At 34.4% G+C, this 17,208-nt stretch overlaps 2 protein-coding genes and 1 long non-coding RNA gene across 3 annotated transcripts; all 3 read right to left on the bottom strand.

Moving 5' to 3' along the window:
* Positions 1-1,070: 1,070 nt before the first annotated feature.
* On the bottom strand, positions 1,071-4,296 carry LOC117909250. The gene is made up of 2 exons (XM_034823204.1): positions 2,568-4,296; positions 1,071-2,522 (listed from the first exon to the last, which is right to left on the bottom strand). The coding sequence occupies exons 1-2, from the start codon at positions 4,037-4,039 to the stop codon at positions 1,241-1,243; spliced, it is 2,754 nt and encodes a 917-aa protein (XP_034679095.1). The 5' UTR covers positions 4,040-4,296; the 3' UTR covers positions 1,071-1,240.
* A 5,667-nt stretch (positions 4,297-9,963) lies between these two features.
* Positions 9,964-14,463, bottom strand: LOC117909070. The gene is made up of 2 exons (XM_034822973.1): positions 14,395-14,463; positions 9,964-12,882 (listed from the first exon to the last, which is right to left on the bottom strand). Exons 1-2 carry the CDS (start codon positions 14,461-14,463, stop codon positions 9,964-9,966), a joined length of 2,988 nt encoding a protein of 995 aa, XP_034678864.1.
* A 122-nt stretch (positions 14,464-14,585) lies between these two features.
* On the bottom strand, positions 14,586-16,643 carry LOC117908930. The gene is made up of 2 exons (XR_004650293.1): positions 15,255-16,643; positions 14,586-15,124 (listed from the first exon to the last, which is right to left on the bottom strand). It is a non-coding gene; the product is annotated as an uncharacterized LOC117908930 (long non-coding RNA).
* Positions 16,644-17,208: the final 565 nt, after the last annotated feature.

Here is a 17,208-nt window from a genome sequence, read left to right as displayed (position 1 = left end):
ATTCTGGGACAACGGAAGAGCACTGATCACTGTAAGAGATTTGAGCTGCAGAGGAAGTGATAGAGAGCACATAGACAATAAAGAAGACTAAAAAGAAGATGGAATGAAGCCTTGATAGTTGGTACCACCTCTGTGAAGAGGTGGTTCTGCAAGAATTCACAAGAATATTCATAGATCTATCCCAGGAAGGAGAAGACGAAAAAGAGGATGATCCAATCACCATTGTTGGGCTATAGGATCTGATCATCCATCAATGTATATCTCAGACTCGGTGTGAATCTAGAAATAGCAAAATTGATTCTCAAGACATTTCTTCAATCAAACAGAACAAAAGGCTACTCTTGATTTTGCAGAATAGCAAAAGGGAGAGAAGCAATTCACAGAGGAAGGATCATTTTGTACAAAGTTATCATCCCCTGATTCATCTTCATTGACTTCAATTCTTCAATATTTTCATTATACTAGAAATTTGAAGAAGTCAAATGCATTTGATTCAATCCTTCATAGATTCAATAATCTCAGTGGGAGTTATTCCTAGAAAGTGGTGGACAGTCTATACATGTTAATGCTATAAAGAAAGAAGACAGATTATTTTACCAGAATCAAATCAGCATCAAAGTAATTCAGGATTGTTGCCCAGTATTTTTTAATTCTTATATCTTTTATTTATACAAGGGAAACTTATCAAGATCCATCTTATCTTATAGAAGTCTTCACCCACCTGAAGAGCTTCAATAAAAAAGTGCACACCGACCTTTTTACCAAAAGACTATTGCTTTGAAGGAATCCTCTTGAATTTAATCTTTGAAACATAAGCAAATTATCCAAATCCAGGATGTAGCAGAACCATATTGGTGAGCAAGAGATTGATAAAAGCCTTAAATTCGATTGACCTAGAGGGCGAGGTTGAGAATGATTTTGCATACAAAACTTGGACGTAAATGTACTATTGGGGTGTCCAGAAAGTTAAGAACCAGCAGTTAGATTGGTCTTTAAGGTAGACAGTTGTAGAAGCTGAAGCGAATAATCGAGATAATCATATAGAGAATGGAGAGTAAATGAGAGGGATAAAGTCACAGAACAAAGGGAGCATTCAAAGGATGGTTTAGAAAACACAACTTCTCTTACAAGCAGAAAATGCAGAAGAAACAAAACACAGAATCACTCAATTCCAGTGATAAAACAACAGAATTTAACACAGAGTTGAAGTTCTAGATTCCTTTAGCTATTACTCTCACTGCTAAGTGCTAACCACTGGTATCTTCTCATATGCTTCCAACTCCCTGAATCTTTTGGGGAGGATGCAACGACCACCAAACCGCTGCTGCAAGAAAATGATAGCAGAAAACAGCAGACCCCCACAAGGGATGATGACATCCCAAGCAGTGGAGTAAAAGTCTGCACCAGGATTCGCATAAATGTATGAGCCATTAAAGCTGATAGCATTGTTATGAGCCCTGTAAAGATCATATGTGTGTGGCAGCAGTCGAACAAAAGTGGTTCCAACATAAAATGAATGGGAAAGAGCTTTCTCTGTTGAGCTTGTGAACATGTTGAGCAGGATTTGAGGGAAGAGGAAACCGTCTAGGACCAAGCCAGCATAAGATCTCAAGTCCCCCCAAAGGGAATGTTGCTGGTAATCTGGAAGGGAATAGGATTGAACTGCAGCACCATATTCATTCTTTCCCCTGTTGAAAAACAAGGCAATTAGGCAGCCAGCTACATATGATGGTAAAGCCAGATAGAGAACCTTCTTCTCTGCAGCCCATGAGCCCTTTTGGTGACCCTCTTTCAATTTTGCTGCCCATGTGAGCTGGAGAAGACGGAATTGCAGCAGAAAAACCACCATTGTAACTATCCGCACGATCACCTCATTCGCTTTAATCCATCCACCGCTCTCAAGCAAGGCACTTCGCTGATCATGGCTCCCCAAAAATAAGGCTTCAAAGTTCAGTACAAGAGGGATCATATAACCCAAAGTAAGAACCACAAGCATGACCAGTGAGATGGAAGGAAGCACTTCAGAGTGCTTTTTCACATAAAAGAGTTGCAGTCCCACAAAGACACACGAAAGTGTGTGAGATATCAGAACCATGATGATCTCAAAATCCATCCTCCAAATCGATTGTCTTGCTCCAAAGAAAGAGTTTGCAGACAAGTCCAGATGTTCAAAGTAAAGAGGATCAGATTTTTCTCTTGTGCTTTCCATGCTTCCCTTGATATAACCTCTATTCTTTGAATTTAATTGAGGAAACTGAAGATTCACAAGAATCTCACAGTCCATGGAGTCATTGCTTGATGTTTTTACTGGTGAGCTCAGCTTTCTACAGCCCACCATACACAGGAATCCTGTTTTGGCATCATAAATCCCTTCAGCAAAAATTTCTACTGGTGTGTATATACCTGAAAAGTTAGAGGGGCTGATGATCATATCACCGAATTTAACACCAGGTTCCAGTGTTAAGCTTATCCGGTAGCTCACATTCATTAGTCTGCTATCACTGGCATTTGTTTCTAAAGAGTTTTCCAGCGTTGAGGCAGAGGAAGTCGCCACTGCAACACTAGATTCTTCTATGCTGACTATAGATTGGGCATATCGATCATAGAACTTATCACCCAAAGTTATGAGCTCTGAATAAGCCCATCCCATTTGATGGGTTGAGTTTCGAACAGACATGTCAAGCTGCATATCAGAAGAGTATCCATTAGGGTATGCCACCCCTTTTTTCTCAGCAGGGTTCTTTTTCAGGCACAACTTTCTTGCTCGTTCAATTTCAGTGTACTCATATTTCGAGCCTGGAATCGCCGTCATCCTATTCCTGATGCTTTGGAACATGATCTTACTGAAGAAACCGGGATCATTGACAGTTTTGTCACTCCAAATTTGCCCCACAACAGTATTTCTGTTTCTGATGGACAAGATTGAGGGAAATCTCAGGCTTAATTTAATCGAACAATCACCGATACGAGCATCAACCAGAGAATCCCCCTCATTCAAGATTCGGCAAGCAACAAGACAGAGCTGATTCTTGTTCACATCCCATGATCCCTCCCCAATCAGTGTTGTGCTGGGATTGTAAGCTCTGTAATAACCATAGCTACTGTTCTGAAATTTTACCATAACTTGTAGCTTTTCTTCATCATCTGAACATTGAAATCCTGTAAAGGATATGAATTGAGGCAAATACCCAATACCCCCACCAAAAGGACTGCAATTCTGAGATGGGTTGCAGTCATGGGCATATTCCAATCCAAACCGTTCCATGGAGAGTATGGAACAGATACCGTTCATGGAGTCTGTGCTGAGTGATGCAGTCTTTGGAACATCAGCCCCACCAGGACACCCAGTACCAGATGAAGCCAGAGTGTACTTGTAACTCATTTCAGGAAAGAATAATATCGAAATTGGTTCAAAATAGTTTGAATCATGAGCGGAATTCAAGCTCTTCAAAGTACCAGTCACCAAATCAGTAATGGTACTTGAGTTTTTGACATTACTGAGCTTAAGAACAGCAGAGAGACGAAGCAAGTTACCTCCATTGGAGTAGGCAGAACCCAACCCCACCATGCAAAGCTCCCCAGAAGATTCTGACCAGAACCCTTGTAGCTGGGGAAATGACAGTCTGCCATGATTCGAATCTCCCTCAAAATAGTACATACCATCGCTTGCAAGGACCAAACGCCCTTCAACCTTGAACACGCCTTTGGTTTCGGTTGCATACAGGCTCCGGGTTCGAAACGACACAGACTTTGAGGATTGTGATGAGTAAGGAGACGAGTTTTGGCCTAGAATTGCAGTGCCACCGGTAAAGTAACCGACCTTGAAGCCGGTGAATCTTGAGGTGGTGAATTCCGGTCGAGTTGGGCGAGATTCCGGTACGATGGAAGCGCAGTGTTCCCCGTAAGGGAGTTGGGTTGGAGAGGAAGAGACTGAAGTTGCAGAAAAGACTGTGGAGAGGACTAAAAACAAGAAGGCATGAAGCCATGCTGGTTGAACCCACCCCTGTAAAGGGGTGGTTGAACAGAAACCCAAAACCATGGTGATCAAGAGGAAGAAGAAGAAGAAGAAGAAGAAGAAGAAGAAATCTCCCTTCTTGTGTGAGTAGAGCTCTGCAGATTTCAAGATATATAGCTGACTCCCTGTGGATAGCCACAAGAAATGAAAAAAAAAAAAAAAAAAACTGTCAAATTTGAATTTTCAACAAGTCTGATAAGAAAGCAAAGGTGGAGTAAAGCTCGAGCGACAGTAATCCAATGTATCACTAAGAGTCTTCTAGAGATTCCTCCATGAAAGTCTATCAAGTCATGAATTAAGCAGGAAAATTTATTTCTAGCATGTTACTTCTCTTCCATAGTCTCTTTCCTGGAAACAAGGGTATCATTGACTATATTTTAGTCTCATTTTTTTTATGTCTAAACCCTTATCCTATTTAAAAAAAAAAGGTCCCTTTCCTAGAAAGAAGGGTATTTTAGCCTCATTTTTTTATGTCACAAACCCTTATCCTAATTTTTTTATATCTTTGTCTCATTTTATATACTTTCATCCATTTACTTAAATTTTTTTTATACACTTTCAATGATGGAAGATTTGAAGTTCAATGCCTTGTGTAGGTAGAGCTTGCTGGGGGAGGCTTCTTAAGAAAATTCTCGATAAATAATATTCAAAAGTAATTATCTTATATTTTTTGAAACAAAAGTTTGTGTGAGAACTTAAATATTCTTAAATCATTTAAAAATAATTCTTATTTGTAATATTTTATTTTTAATTATTTTAAAATATATATTTTTAAAAAATAATTAAAATATACTTTTACTTGACTTTGTATTGTGAACTTAGTTTAAGAGGGTTAAAGGCACTTCTTATATTTAATACTTTTTTATATAAAATTCAGTTATAGGACAAATATTACAAAATCGTCTCAGTATGATTCTTTTACTTTTATATTATTTAGAATATATTTCATAATAATTTTAGGAAGTATTTTTAATTAAAAAAATATTTTAAAAAAAATGGGGATCTTTTTTAGAACAGTTTTTATTCCACATAACCAAAAATACAGGAAATATGTTTGGCAACTAAAAACCATTTTCTGTTCCTAAAAATCATTTTCTGTTTTTAAAAACAAAAAATGGTGTTTCTAGAGAACATCCTTTAGAGTATGTTTGGTAGTGATTTTAAGAAGCATTTTTAAAATGCGTTTGATAGTGATTTTATGAAGTATTTCTAACATTTTTTATAATTGAAAGATAAAAAAAATTAAGTGTTAAAAAGAGTAAAAACACTTCCTAAAATTATTGTCAAAAGCACTCTTAGAGTGTGCTTGACATTGATTTTTGGAAGTGTTTCTAACATTTGTAACACTTGAAAATTTTCATCATTTAAATATTAAAAATGTTAAAAACATTTCCAATAATCACTACTAAAAGCATTTTTTTTAACACTTAAAAATTTTTTATTTTTAAAATATTGAAAAGATTAAAAGTGTGTTTGGTAATGATTTAAGAAAGAAATTTTTATCCTTTTAAGTATTAAAAGTACTAAAAATACTTACTATATATCACTGTTAAACGTACTCTAAAAACACTTCCTAAAATTACTATCAAATGCATTTTTAATTGTTTTCTATTATTTTCTTAGGGTTGTTTTAAAAATTAATTATACAAACACGTAAAATGATTAAAAATATAATATTACTTGTAAAAATTATTTTTAAAGCATATTTAAAAATATAAAAAACAGATTAAAAACATTTTAGATTTCTAAACAAACTTTTGTCCTACAAATATCAAAGAACAACTTTCAAAAAACTTTCCTCAAAAACTATTTTTCATAATTGTTTTCAAAAACAATTATCAAATAGATCTAAGGTGTTTAATAAATTTTAGAAAATACTTTTAAAATTTTGAAAAATCACTTATAATATTAAAAAATCACTTGTTGTGTTTTATAGAAAAACATTTTATAAATGATTCTTCTAAAAACATTTCCATAAAAAATATTTTCACTAAAAACACTTCAATAAGAAATACTATCAAATATACTCCTAATATATTATTAACAACAACATTACAAACTAAAAACTTTTAATCAAAATTTATTCCAAACTAATTGAAAGTGATAGATTAAGTACAATAATTTTCAATAAAGAAATATATTTTTTTATAACACTTTTTAATTAAAAGTGTGTTTCACACTGATTTTATAAAGTATTTTTAATAATTTTAATATTTGAAAAATAAATATTTTTAAGTATTAAAAAGTTAAAAATATTTCTCAAAATCACCGTCAAATTCATTTTAAATAATAGATATTTTATTTATCTCGTATAAATAAAATAATAATCATAAATATGCAGATATTAAGTTAATTTTCAAATATCCTAAAATTAAAAATGATATTATTTGTTTCATAACCATTTATCACTATTTTTGAATCACTTTCCATCTTCGGATTTGAAAAATCGTTGTTTTTAATTGCTAGAAGTCATCAATTAAAGTCATACATTCTATCATCATTATTAATGCATTACACTTTGTTTATATTAAGAAAATAAAATTAAAAAATCCATACATAGAGTGGCTAGAATTAAAAATAATGAAAAGATAAGGAAAGTTGCTAATGTCCACAAAGACTTGAGACGACTAGGGAGGAAGACTTGGAGTAGAGGATGAAGACTTGGACTTGGCAATTTTCCATCTTCATTTATGATTCACACATCAATGTCAATGAAGACTTAGGACTAGGCCATCACCAGACCAAACAAGACGGCAAAGAAAAATTGGAAAAACACAGCTCAGCAGAAAGGGACTTTTCCTATGATGTGAATGGTTAGATTACTATCCCTTCTCTATTCCAAACTTTTGAACAAATATAATCATTTTAAAAAAAATATTTTCATAAAAAAAATAATTTTAAATTTTCCATAATTGGTACAAAATTGAATTTCAAAAAATTCAATATAAAAACAAAATGAGTAAAAGTAATATCCAATATAGGCTATATAGCAAAAGTGCATTTTTTTTTTATATAGAAATTGCAAGGTTAGTTAAATATATCATGTTTATTTATGTAAAAATAAATTTGAAAATAATACAAATAAAATAACCTAATATCTTTTAAAATTATAAAATAATTGGATATTTAATATGTAAATAAAATAATATAATTTTATTTTTATTTTCAATATGTATTTTCATATTTATATTTAAGAATATCAAACATGAAAAATAAATATTATTGATTTTATTTTTTATTTTAATAAAATATAAATTATATATTTATGATGTAATTTGTTCGACCATTGGTCTAATAATTGAATCGTGAACTGATAACTTTTCAATTTAATGAAGAATTCAATTTTCAAAACATTGATTTTAATAATATTAATAAAAAGGCAAATCCTTTATTCCCACTTTTTAAAATAAATCTTTAAATATAAAATAACCAAATTCTATAAACAATCCTTCAAACATGAAAAAATGTCATTTCCCTCTTTAAGTTATTAGAAAAAAAAAAAAAAAAACCTTAAAGAATAGAAAGAGTTTAGGATGGCATGTTTGATTCTCTTTTTATCATTGCACCCACTCTCACAACACCCAAATAAACCCTTCCAACATCAAAAATGTCATTTGCCTCTTCACAATAGAATTTTTATTATTATTTTTCTTCTTTTCTGTAAAATGAAAGAATTACTATAGATTTTTTATTATTTATTTATTTTTATTGTAAAATAAAAGAATTAGAAGAAAAAACGAAAAGAGAATAAATCAAAATACTTAAAGAAAAATATAATATAATTTCATTAGATCTTCCCCTTTTATAGAATTAAAAAGAGATTTACATTAATATAAATTATCATCCACTAGTTCCTATAACACAACGGATTCTCATTTTTTATGACATTCCTGCTTAGATGATCATAAGAATATTATTTTGTTAAAACCTTAATAAGAAAAACTCAATGGGAAAATCTTAGTGAAGGAAAAAAAAAAAGTACACTAGTCTTCAAATAATTTGATCATTATAATTGGATTGTTAATAACCTTGTCAAGAAAAAAATAATGTAACATATTTACATCAATATTATCCTTCTCATATAGACATGACTATATTTTCTTCAACACTTTAACTAATAGAAATTTCAATGTCTATATTCAAATGTTGTATCTTAACAATTTTTAATGTAGTTGATTGTAACACTTCTATGAACAGATTTAGTAGATTATCACATAATGAGATCTATTGAATATCAATTTCACCATTTTCTTGGAGCTGCTGAATACAAAAAATACTTAGGGAAATACTCACATTTTATAATTTGTGTAATACAAGCAATATTATTTTCGTATAACTTGATCAAATTACCTTTGATAAAGGATAGTCTACATGATTCCCGCATATATTAGATCAATGACTTCACTATACATATTCATGACTTACTTCATGAACAAATAATATCCCTGAATGATTTGAAGAAGTGATCACCATTATTTACTTGATTGATCTTGATACTATTGTTGTACTACCATAGACATACCCCATTTAAGACCAAACTTTATAAAAGTCTGAAAAATAGTTAACATATGCATATCCAAGCAATTGAAATTTTGATTCTTTTGAATACTACAAACTAAACTTTCTTATTCTATAAAGATATCGTAGTAAATGTTTGACTTTATTCCAATGCCTCCGAGTTGGTGTGAAACTATATCTTGCAAGCACATCAATAAAATGTTATATCTGGTCATATATAATTTGGAATATACATCAATAATACCACTTATCCTACTAAGAGGCCTATAAAACTCAATAGGATAAGCGGTATTATTGAACCAAACAAAGCAACAAATAATAAAACCAAAGACAGATAAAGCACCTAAACTATAAGACAAGTAAGTCTCTTCAAACCATACAAGTGCATGGCGAGTCCACGCAAAGAGTCATGTTTAGTTCTCAAAAAACTTGAAAAGAAAATAAGAAAAAAATAAAATAAAAATAAAAAGTAGGAGAAAAATAAATAAATAAAATTTAAAGTCAATATAAAAATTTTTATAGTAAAAAAAAATTACAAAGAAAAGGTAAAATATATAAATAAGTAAACAACTTTTGTGTCCCAAAACCTTCTATGTTTCGCCCCTTCTAATATCCATACCTTCTATGTCACAATAGATATCCCTTTTGCTCCCTGTCCTGTCCAAAAACACAGTACTAGTACCTTTGTATGTTAAGATTTGGGCACAAATCACTTCTCAATCTCCTCATAATTTGTTCCCATCCTAACCTAAAATATTTCTAATATATCTACTTATTTTATAAGAAAACCTACTTTTACAAGGATATATCAATATATTAAATTTTTAATTCAATATTATTTTGAAAAATTCTAAAGATACTAAATCGGTACCACACAAAACTAAAAACCTAGGTCATGGAAGTGTATGATGATTATATCTGGACCATTGAATGAAGGTATCAAGAAATGGAACTCTGAGTTCAAAAAAAAAAGGGACCAAGATATGAAGAAATGAGGCCTAAATACAAAGGAATCTAACATAAATATGAAGCAATGAAACCATTGTGAAGGTACAAATCAATGAGACATTTTTTACTACTTGACATTTTAAAGTACCAAAATGCATTTTTGATACCATAACTTAACCTTTTGTTTTTTCTACTAAATAGGAATTTGAGACACTCAAAAGTATGATATCATTTAACTTTATAAATTTGCGAAAATTGAGCATAGAAGAGAAGAACTAAAAATGAACACAAAGTAAACCTAACAGGTGATAGAGATGTCAAAACAAGAGAGTACTTAAGAGTAATGGTTCAGGAAATAAAACTACTCTTATGAGCATGAAGTGCATAAGAAACAAAGACAGAATTATTCAAATCCATCTGCACCCAGAATGGACCTCAAAGCAACAAAAACAACATATCTAAGTCCTGGATTCCTCTACCTGTTACTCACTGCTAGCCACTGGCACCTTCTCATATGCCTCCAAATCTTTAAATCTCCTAGGAAGGATGCAACGACCGCCAAATCTCTGCTGCAAGAAGATGATAGCAGCAAACAGCAGCGCCACGCAAGGAATAATGACATCCCAAGAGGTTGAGTAGAAGTCTGCACCAGGATTTGCGTAAAGGAATGACCCATTGAAACCGCTAACATAGTTATGAGCCCTGTAAAGATCGTATGCGTGAGGTAGCAATCGAACAAGGGTGGTTCCCATATAAAACCAACGAGAAAGAGGTTCATCTCTTGAGCTTATGAACGTGTTGAGAATGATTTGAGGGAAAAGAAAACCATCAAGGGTCAAGCCAGCATAAGATCTCAAGTCCTGCCAATGGGAATGTTGCTGGTAACTGATAAGGCTTGATGATGACTTCAGGCCCTTCACAGCAACATATTCGGTCTTTGTCCTGTTGAGAGACAAGGATATTAAGCATCCAAGTATGTACGATGGTAAAGACACATACAGGGCATTCTTCTCAGCAACCCACAAGCCCTTTTGGTTTTCGGCACCACATTTGGCTGACCATGTCAGCTGGAGTAAACGGAACTGCAACAGGAAAACTACCATTGTGACCACCCTCACAATCACCTCATTCACTTTAAGCCATCCACCACTCTCAAGCAAAACATTCTGTCTAGCATGATTCTGCAAGAACAAGGCTTCAAAGTTCAGGACAAGAGGGACCATGTAGCCCAAAGTAAGAATTACGAGCATGAGTAGAGAGATGGAAGGCAGCACATCAGGTTGGTTTTTCACATAAAAGAGTTGCAATCCCAGGAAGACACATGAAAGGGTGTTAGATATCAGAACCATGAAGATCTCCAAATCCATCCTCCAAATGGATTGTTTGGCTTCAACAACAGTATAAGAAGTGGAAGACAAGTCCAGATGTTCAAAGTAAAGAGGATCAGATTTTTCCCGTCTGCTTTTGATGGTTCCCTTGATACAACCTTTCTTTGAATTCAGTGGAGGAAACTGGAAATTCACGAGAATTTCACAGTCCATTGAATCATTTGTTGACAGCCGAGTCATTAAGCTTAACTTTCTACAGCCTACCATACACAGGCCTCCTGTTCTGGCATTATAAATCCCTTCTGCAGAAATTTCTACTTGTGTATGCATTAGAGAGGATGAATTCAAAGAAGAGACAAAACCTTCAAATTCCACTCCAGGTTCTAGCGTGAAGCTTATCTTGTAGCTGATATTCATTGGGATGCTATTACTAGTATTTGCTTCAACAACTCTGTTTGCTGGCACTGATCTGGAGACAGGCACAGATGATTTTGAGTTAATTGACAGAGGTATGGCATACTGATATGGCTTATAAAGCCTATAATCCACAACGAAAGGGGCTGAAAAACCCCATGCCATTACACCTTTGGAATTCTTAACAGACATGTGGAATTGCATATCAGAAGAATACCCATTTGGGTAAGCTACCCCCTTGTTTCCAGCAGGCTTCTTTTTCTGGCATAAACTTCTTGCTCTGTCAGTTTCAGTATACTCATACTTGAAGCCCCGAACCTCCAGCATAACATTCTGGGTACTTTGAAAAGCAATCCTTTCAAAGTACCCTGACTCATTCACAGTTTTGTTACTCCAAATTTGCCCCAACATCATGCTCATGTTTCTGATTGACCAGATTGTGTTGAATCTCAAGCTCAACCTAACTGAACAATCCCCAACCTGAGCATTAGCCAGAGAGTTCTTCAGGTTAGACAATCGGCAAGCAACAACAGATAGCCGACTCTTTTTGGCATCCCACCATCCTTCCCCAACTAACGTCATGTTGGGATGAAAAGGTTGGTAATGCTCATCAGATTGAAATTTTACCAGAACTAGCGACCTTCGCTCATACTCTGAACACTGAATTGCTTCTGTGGAAATGATGTGAGGCAAATATTCAATATCCCCACCAAAAGGAGTGCAAATATGCGAAGAATTGCAGTGATGAGCATACTCCAATTCAAATGGATAACCTCGTCTGAGCATCGAACAGATACCTGTGATCAACCCTGTATCAGGTGATGATCTCTCTGGAACATTATGCCGACCAGTGGAACCAGTATCATTTTCTTCCGGAACCAAAGTATACTTGTAATTCATTTGAGGGAACAACAGTATTGTAATTGGTTCAAAATAATCGAAATCATTAACAGAACTCAAGCTCTCAAGTGTACCACTAACTGAATGTGTAATAGTACTTGAATTTTTTATATTAATGAGCTTAAGAACAGCATAAAGAGGAACCCAATTACCTTCTCTTGAACGAGAAGATCCAGATCCCACCATGCAAAGCTTCCCAGAAGACTCTGACCAGAACCCTTGTAAATGAGGATAGGATAACTGACTATACTTCAGACTCCATGGTAAAAAGAGGCGCAATCGGCCCTCCACCTTGAACACCCCTTCAGTTTTGGTTTTATAGATATTTCGTGTGTAAAATGATACTGGATATGAGTAACGTGAGAAGTAGCGAGACAAATTTCGGTTTACAGTTGTATCAGGACCAATAGAGTAACCAGTTTGTGATCGTGGAAGTAGGGAGGAGGTAAATTCCGGTGAAGTTGGGGTGGACTCAGGGACAATGGAATCACAGTGATAACTGTAAGAGACTTCAACTGGAGAGTATGAAACTGAGGTTGCAAATAGAAGTGAGAAAGCATGAAGCCACGCTAGTGGAAACCACCTCTGTGAAGAGGTGGTTGAATAAGAAACCAAAACCATAGTGGTGAATTTCTTGAACTGAGAAGAAGAAGCAGAAGAAGAAGAAGAAGAAGAATCAATAAGCATCAATATGTGAATATCTGAGCCTCTGTCATATATGCTCCTCACTCTCTCCACCAGTAAAACCAGCGAAGTTGACTTTTTTCTGTAAGGTTTTAATTAGAAAGCAATTGCAGAGCAAATTATGCTGCATTCACCTAGTGAACAGTTTCTCAAAATGCAATACATAAAAAACTCTGATTTGTAGAAGTAAAGCTAAAAATACAAAACATATAATTATACATGTCCAAGAAATCAATTAGTAAAAGCATCATCTTTCATTCTATTATTGTTAGTAAGTTTATTTGAAACTCCCTAATTACAAAGGTCTAACTGTGCAAGCATGTCTATATCTGCTATATATTGCAAGTACCGTTCATTCCAAAGGAGAAAATTTGTTTTATAGATGTGTACAGAGTGATGTTGATTTTATACTTGTATATGCTTTTTTTTTTCAAATCCATACAGGGTGTCCTATCACACATCTCTTTCTCTCTCTCTTGTAGGTTCCTCCGTCATGAAAGATAAGTCCCAACTAAAATTAGCCAAAGGAAGAAGTTGATGGGTACACGGAACTACACTCATTAGAAAATTGATTCAAAGGAAAGATGCTATGACAGAAAAAGGAAGAAAAAAAATATCCATGCAGAAGAATTCCATGTTGATCAGTAAACAATGTTGGAATTAGTTGAAGAAAAATACTATTCTGTAACTATCTTGAATTATTTCTCAGATAGATAAAAACATTGGTAACCCAGTCAACAAGAATAGGATTAGTTTTGAGTTATTTAGTTGGACCAATTTAAAGTTGATACAGTCATGGTGATATAGTCTTTACCAGAAAAAATATAAATAAAGATAAGGTCTACATCCTTGAAAATTTCTAAGATGAAGAAAAGGACAAGAAAGAAAGGTTAACAAAACAAGAATACAAAATAAAGATTCTTACAAGCCATACTAAAAAACAACAGATATGGCAAAATATGAAATAAGAAGTTTACCATTAACAAGAAAAAAATGTAAGCATCCGGCATTCATTCTTTTTCCATGGCTTAACTAACATGTTGAGTAATTTTTTGTAGAATTAAAGATATTTATGCATTTAAATCTTGTTGAAGATCTTGAAAGATGTAGCATCACTCAATCCACGAGCCACCGAAAAGAAAAAAACAAAACAAACCCTAAAATTCCTAGTTGAATGACTTGTGACTGTTAGTGAGCTTCTTCTCTCTTTATCCTGTGGAATTGCCTTTCTTGAGTTAAAATCTCCCCTTTCTCCAAGGTTCTGAACTTGGATTTTCTTTGCATCAGTAACCACACTATTTTTGAAAACCCTAATCACAAAAGTTCTTTCACTTAATTAGTGACATTCATGTTGTGAAAATTGACAAAAATATTAGAATCCATTCAATGCAGTAAAAAACTCTTAGTACTGTAAAATGGCAGTTCTATCAACAAAAATGCATTCAACAGTTAGAGAGAGAGAGAGAGAGAGAGAGAGAGATAAAAAATGAAATTGATGGCAAAGATATTTTTCTTGGGAAAATAAGAAAGACAATTGATGAGAAATTTGGAGATTAGACTTGAAAAAAATGGAATAGAGTCCATTACCAGAGATTTCATTGAAGGCATCTGTCTGTCTGGTAGCCATTTCCCAATCACAGTTTGAATGTCAGCCATATCTTCAATAAGGGTGGTAGTGTTACATTATTATATTCATTTGACATTATAAATTTGCTAAAGTTAGGCATGAAGGAGAAGAAGTAAAAGAACATACAAAGTAACTCTAATGGGTGATAGAGTTGTCAAATAAAGCAGCATCCAATAATGGTTCAGGAAATACAACTTCTCTTACAAGCAAAAGGTACAAGAGAAACTAAAGACCGAATTATTCAAACTCATGTGCATCCAGATTGGAGCTTACAGAGATAAAAACAACAGATTATTAAGTACTGGATTCCTCTAACTTACCACAAACCACTGTCACCTTCTCATATGTTTCCAACTCTTTAAGTCTCTTGGGAAGGATGAAATGGCCGCCAAACCTCTGCTGCAAGAAAATGAATGCAGAAAACAGCACACCCCCACAAAGAATAATGACATCCCAAGCAGTTGAGTAAAAGTCAGCACAAGGAACCGCATAAACATATCACCCAACAAAACTGTGTTTATCATTGTGAGCTCTGTAAAGATCATATGCATGTGGCAGTAATCTAACAAAAGTGATTCCAATATAAAATGAATGAGAGAGAACTTGCTTTCTGGAGTTCATGAGCATGTTGAGTAGGATTTGAAGGAAAAGGAAACCATCAAGGACCATGCTAGCATAAGGTCTCAAGTCCTGCCAATGAGAATGCTGCGGGTAAGCTATAAGATAAGATACATGTAGCATAATACCATATTCTTTCTTCCTCCAGTTTGAAAATAAGGCAATTAAGCAACTGGATGTATATAATGGTAAAGACACATACAGAGAATTCCTCTCAGCAACCCACAAGGCGTTTTTTTCTTCATCAGTCAATCTTGCTGATCATGTGAACTGGAGAAGACAGAATAGGAACAGGAAAACTACCATTGTGACCACCCCCACAATCACTTCTTTCACTTTAATCCATCCACCACTTCCAAGCAAAACAATTAGCTGAGTATGGGTTTGCAAGAATAAAGCTTCAAAATTTAGGACAAGAGGGATCATGTAGCCCAAAATAAGAATCACAAGCATGACTAGAGACATGGAAGGAAGCAGCTCAGGTTGCTTTTTCACATGGAAGAGTTGCAATCCCAGAAAGACACAGGAAAATGTGTTAGACATCAGAACCATAATGATCTCCAAATCCATCCTCCAAATTGATTGTCTTGCCTCAAAAAAATTATAAGTTGAAGACAAGTCCGGATGTTCAAAGTAAAGAGGGTCAGATTTTCCCGTCTGCTTTCAAAGCTTCCATTAATACGACCTTCTTTCTCTGAATTTAATGGATAAAACTGCAGATCCACAACAATCTCACAATCCATAGAATCGTCTGTTAATTGCTGAATCATGGAGCTTAGTTTTGGCCGACCATACAAATGCCTCCAGTCTTCATATCATAAATCCCTTCAGCATAAATTTCTACTTGTGCATTAATCCTTGATGATGACTTAAATGGATGGATACACCACCAAATTCAGCACCAGGTTCCAGATTGAAGCTTATCTTGTAGCTGATATTCAGTGGGCTACTATCACCAGTATTTGCTTCAACTTCAGAGTTTGCTGGCATTGATGTGGAGATAGGCACAGAAGACCTTGAGTTTTCTGAGACAGGTATAGCATACTTATAAGGGTCACAGAACTTATCACCCACAAAGAGGGGTTCTGAATAATCCCATGCCTTTACCCCTTTAGAATTTCTAACTGACGTGCCAAAATGCATATCAATAGAATATACATTTGGATATATTAACCCCTTGCCTTCAGGCTTCTTTTTCTGGCATAAATTTTTTGCTCTGTCAATTTTAGTGTACTCATACTTCAAACCTTGAACCCCCAGCAAATTATTATTGGAACTTTGAAACATGATCCTGCCAAAGTATCCTGGATGATTTATGGTTTTGTTACCCCAAATTTGTCCCACCATCATGCTCCTGTTTCTGATTGACCAGATTCTGGGAAATCTCTAGCTCAACCTAATTGAACAACCTCCAACATGAGCAATAGCCAGAAAATTTGTTGTGTTCAATATCTGGCAAGCAACAACATATATCTGATTCTTCTTGACATCCCACCATCCCTCCCCAACCAATGTCATATTGGGATGAAAACTTCGGTAATATTCATCAGATTGGAAATTTACCAAAATTTGCAACCTTCATTTATACTCAGAACAGCAGCAAGATGAAGCAACTTACCTTCTCTCAAGTAACCATATCCTGATCCAACCATGCAAAGCTTCCCAGATGATTCTGATCAGAACCCTTGTAACCAGCATAGGATGATGGACCATACTTCAGGTCCCCCTCCAGAGAAAGGTATAATTGCCCCTCTGCCTTGAACACACCTTTGGTTCTGGTTCTATAGATTTTGTGGGTGGAAAATGATATAGGATTTGAGTGATGTGACAAGTAGCTTGAAAAATTTTTGGTTTACAATTCTATCAGGACCAACATAGTAACTGCTTTCTAATTGTGGAAGTTGGGGAACGGTGAATTCAGGTGCAGTCGGTGTGGACTCAGTGATGGTTGTAAGAGATTTCAACTTCAGAGTGACAATCTGAGATTGCAACTAAAAATAGGAAAGCATGAAGCCATGCTGGACAAGAGTGCCCTTGTGTAAAGGTGATCAAATAGGAACTTATAACCATATGGTGATAGACTTCTTCAACTAAGAAGGAGAGGAGTCATTCACCATCGTTCTGTGAATATCTGATCCTCTGTTATATAAAGCTAA

The sequence above is a fragment of the Vitis riparia genome, chromosome 19, assembly GCF_004353265.1.
Source record: "Vitis riparia cultivar Riparia Gloire de Montpellier isolate 1030 chromosome 19, EGFV_Vit.rip_1.0, whole genome shotgun sequence".
NCBI classification, from domain to species: Eukaryota; Viridiplantae; Streptophyta; class Magnoliopsida; order Vitales; family Vitaceae; genus Vitis; species Vitis riparia.
The sequence above is the reverse complement of the archived record's forward strand: the minus strand, read 5'-3'. Positions and strand labels throughout refer to the sequence as shown.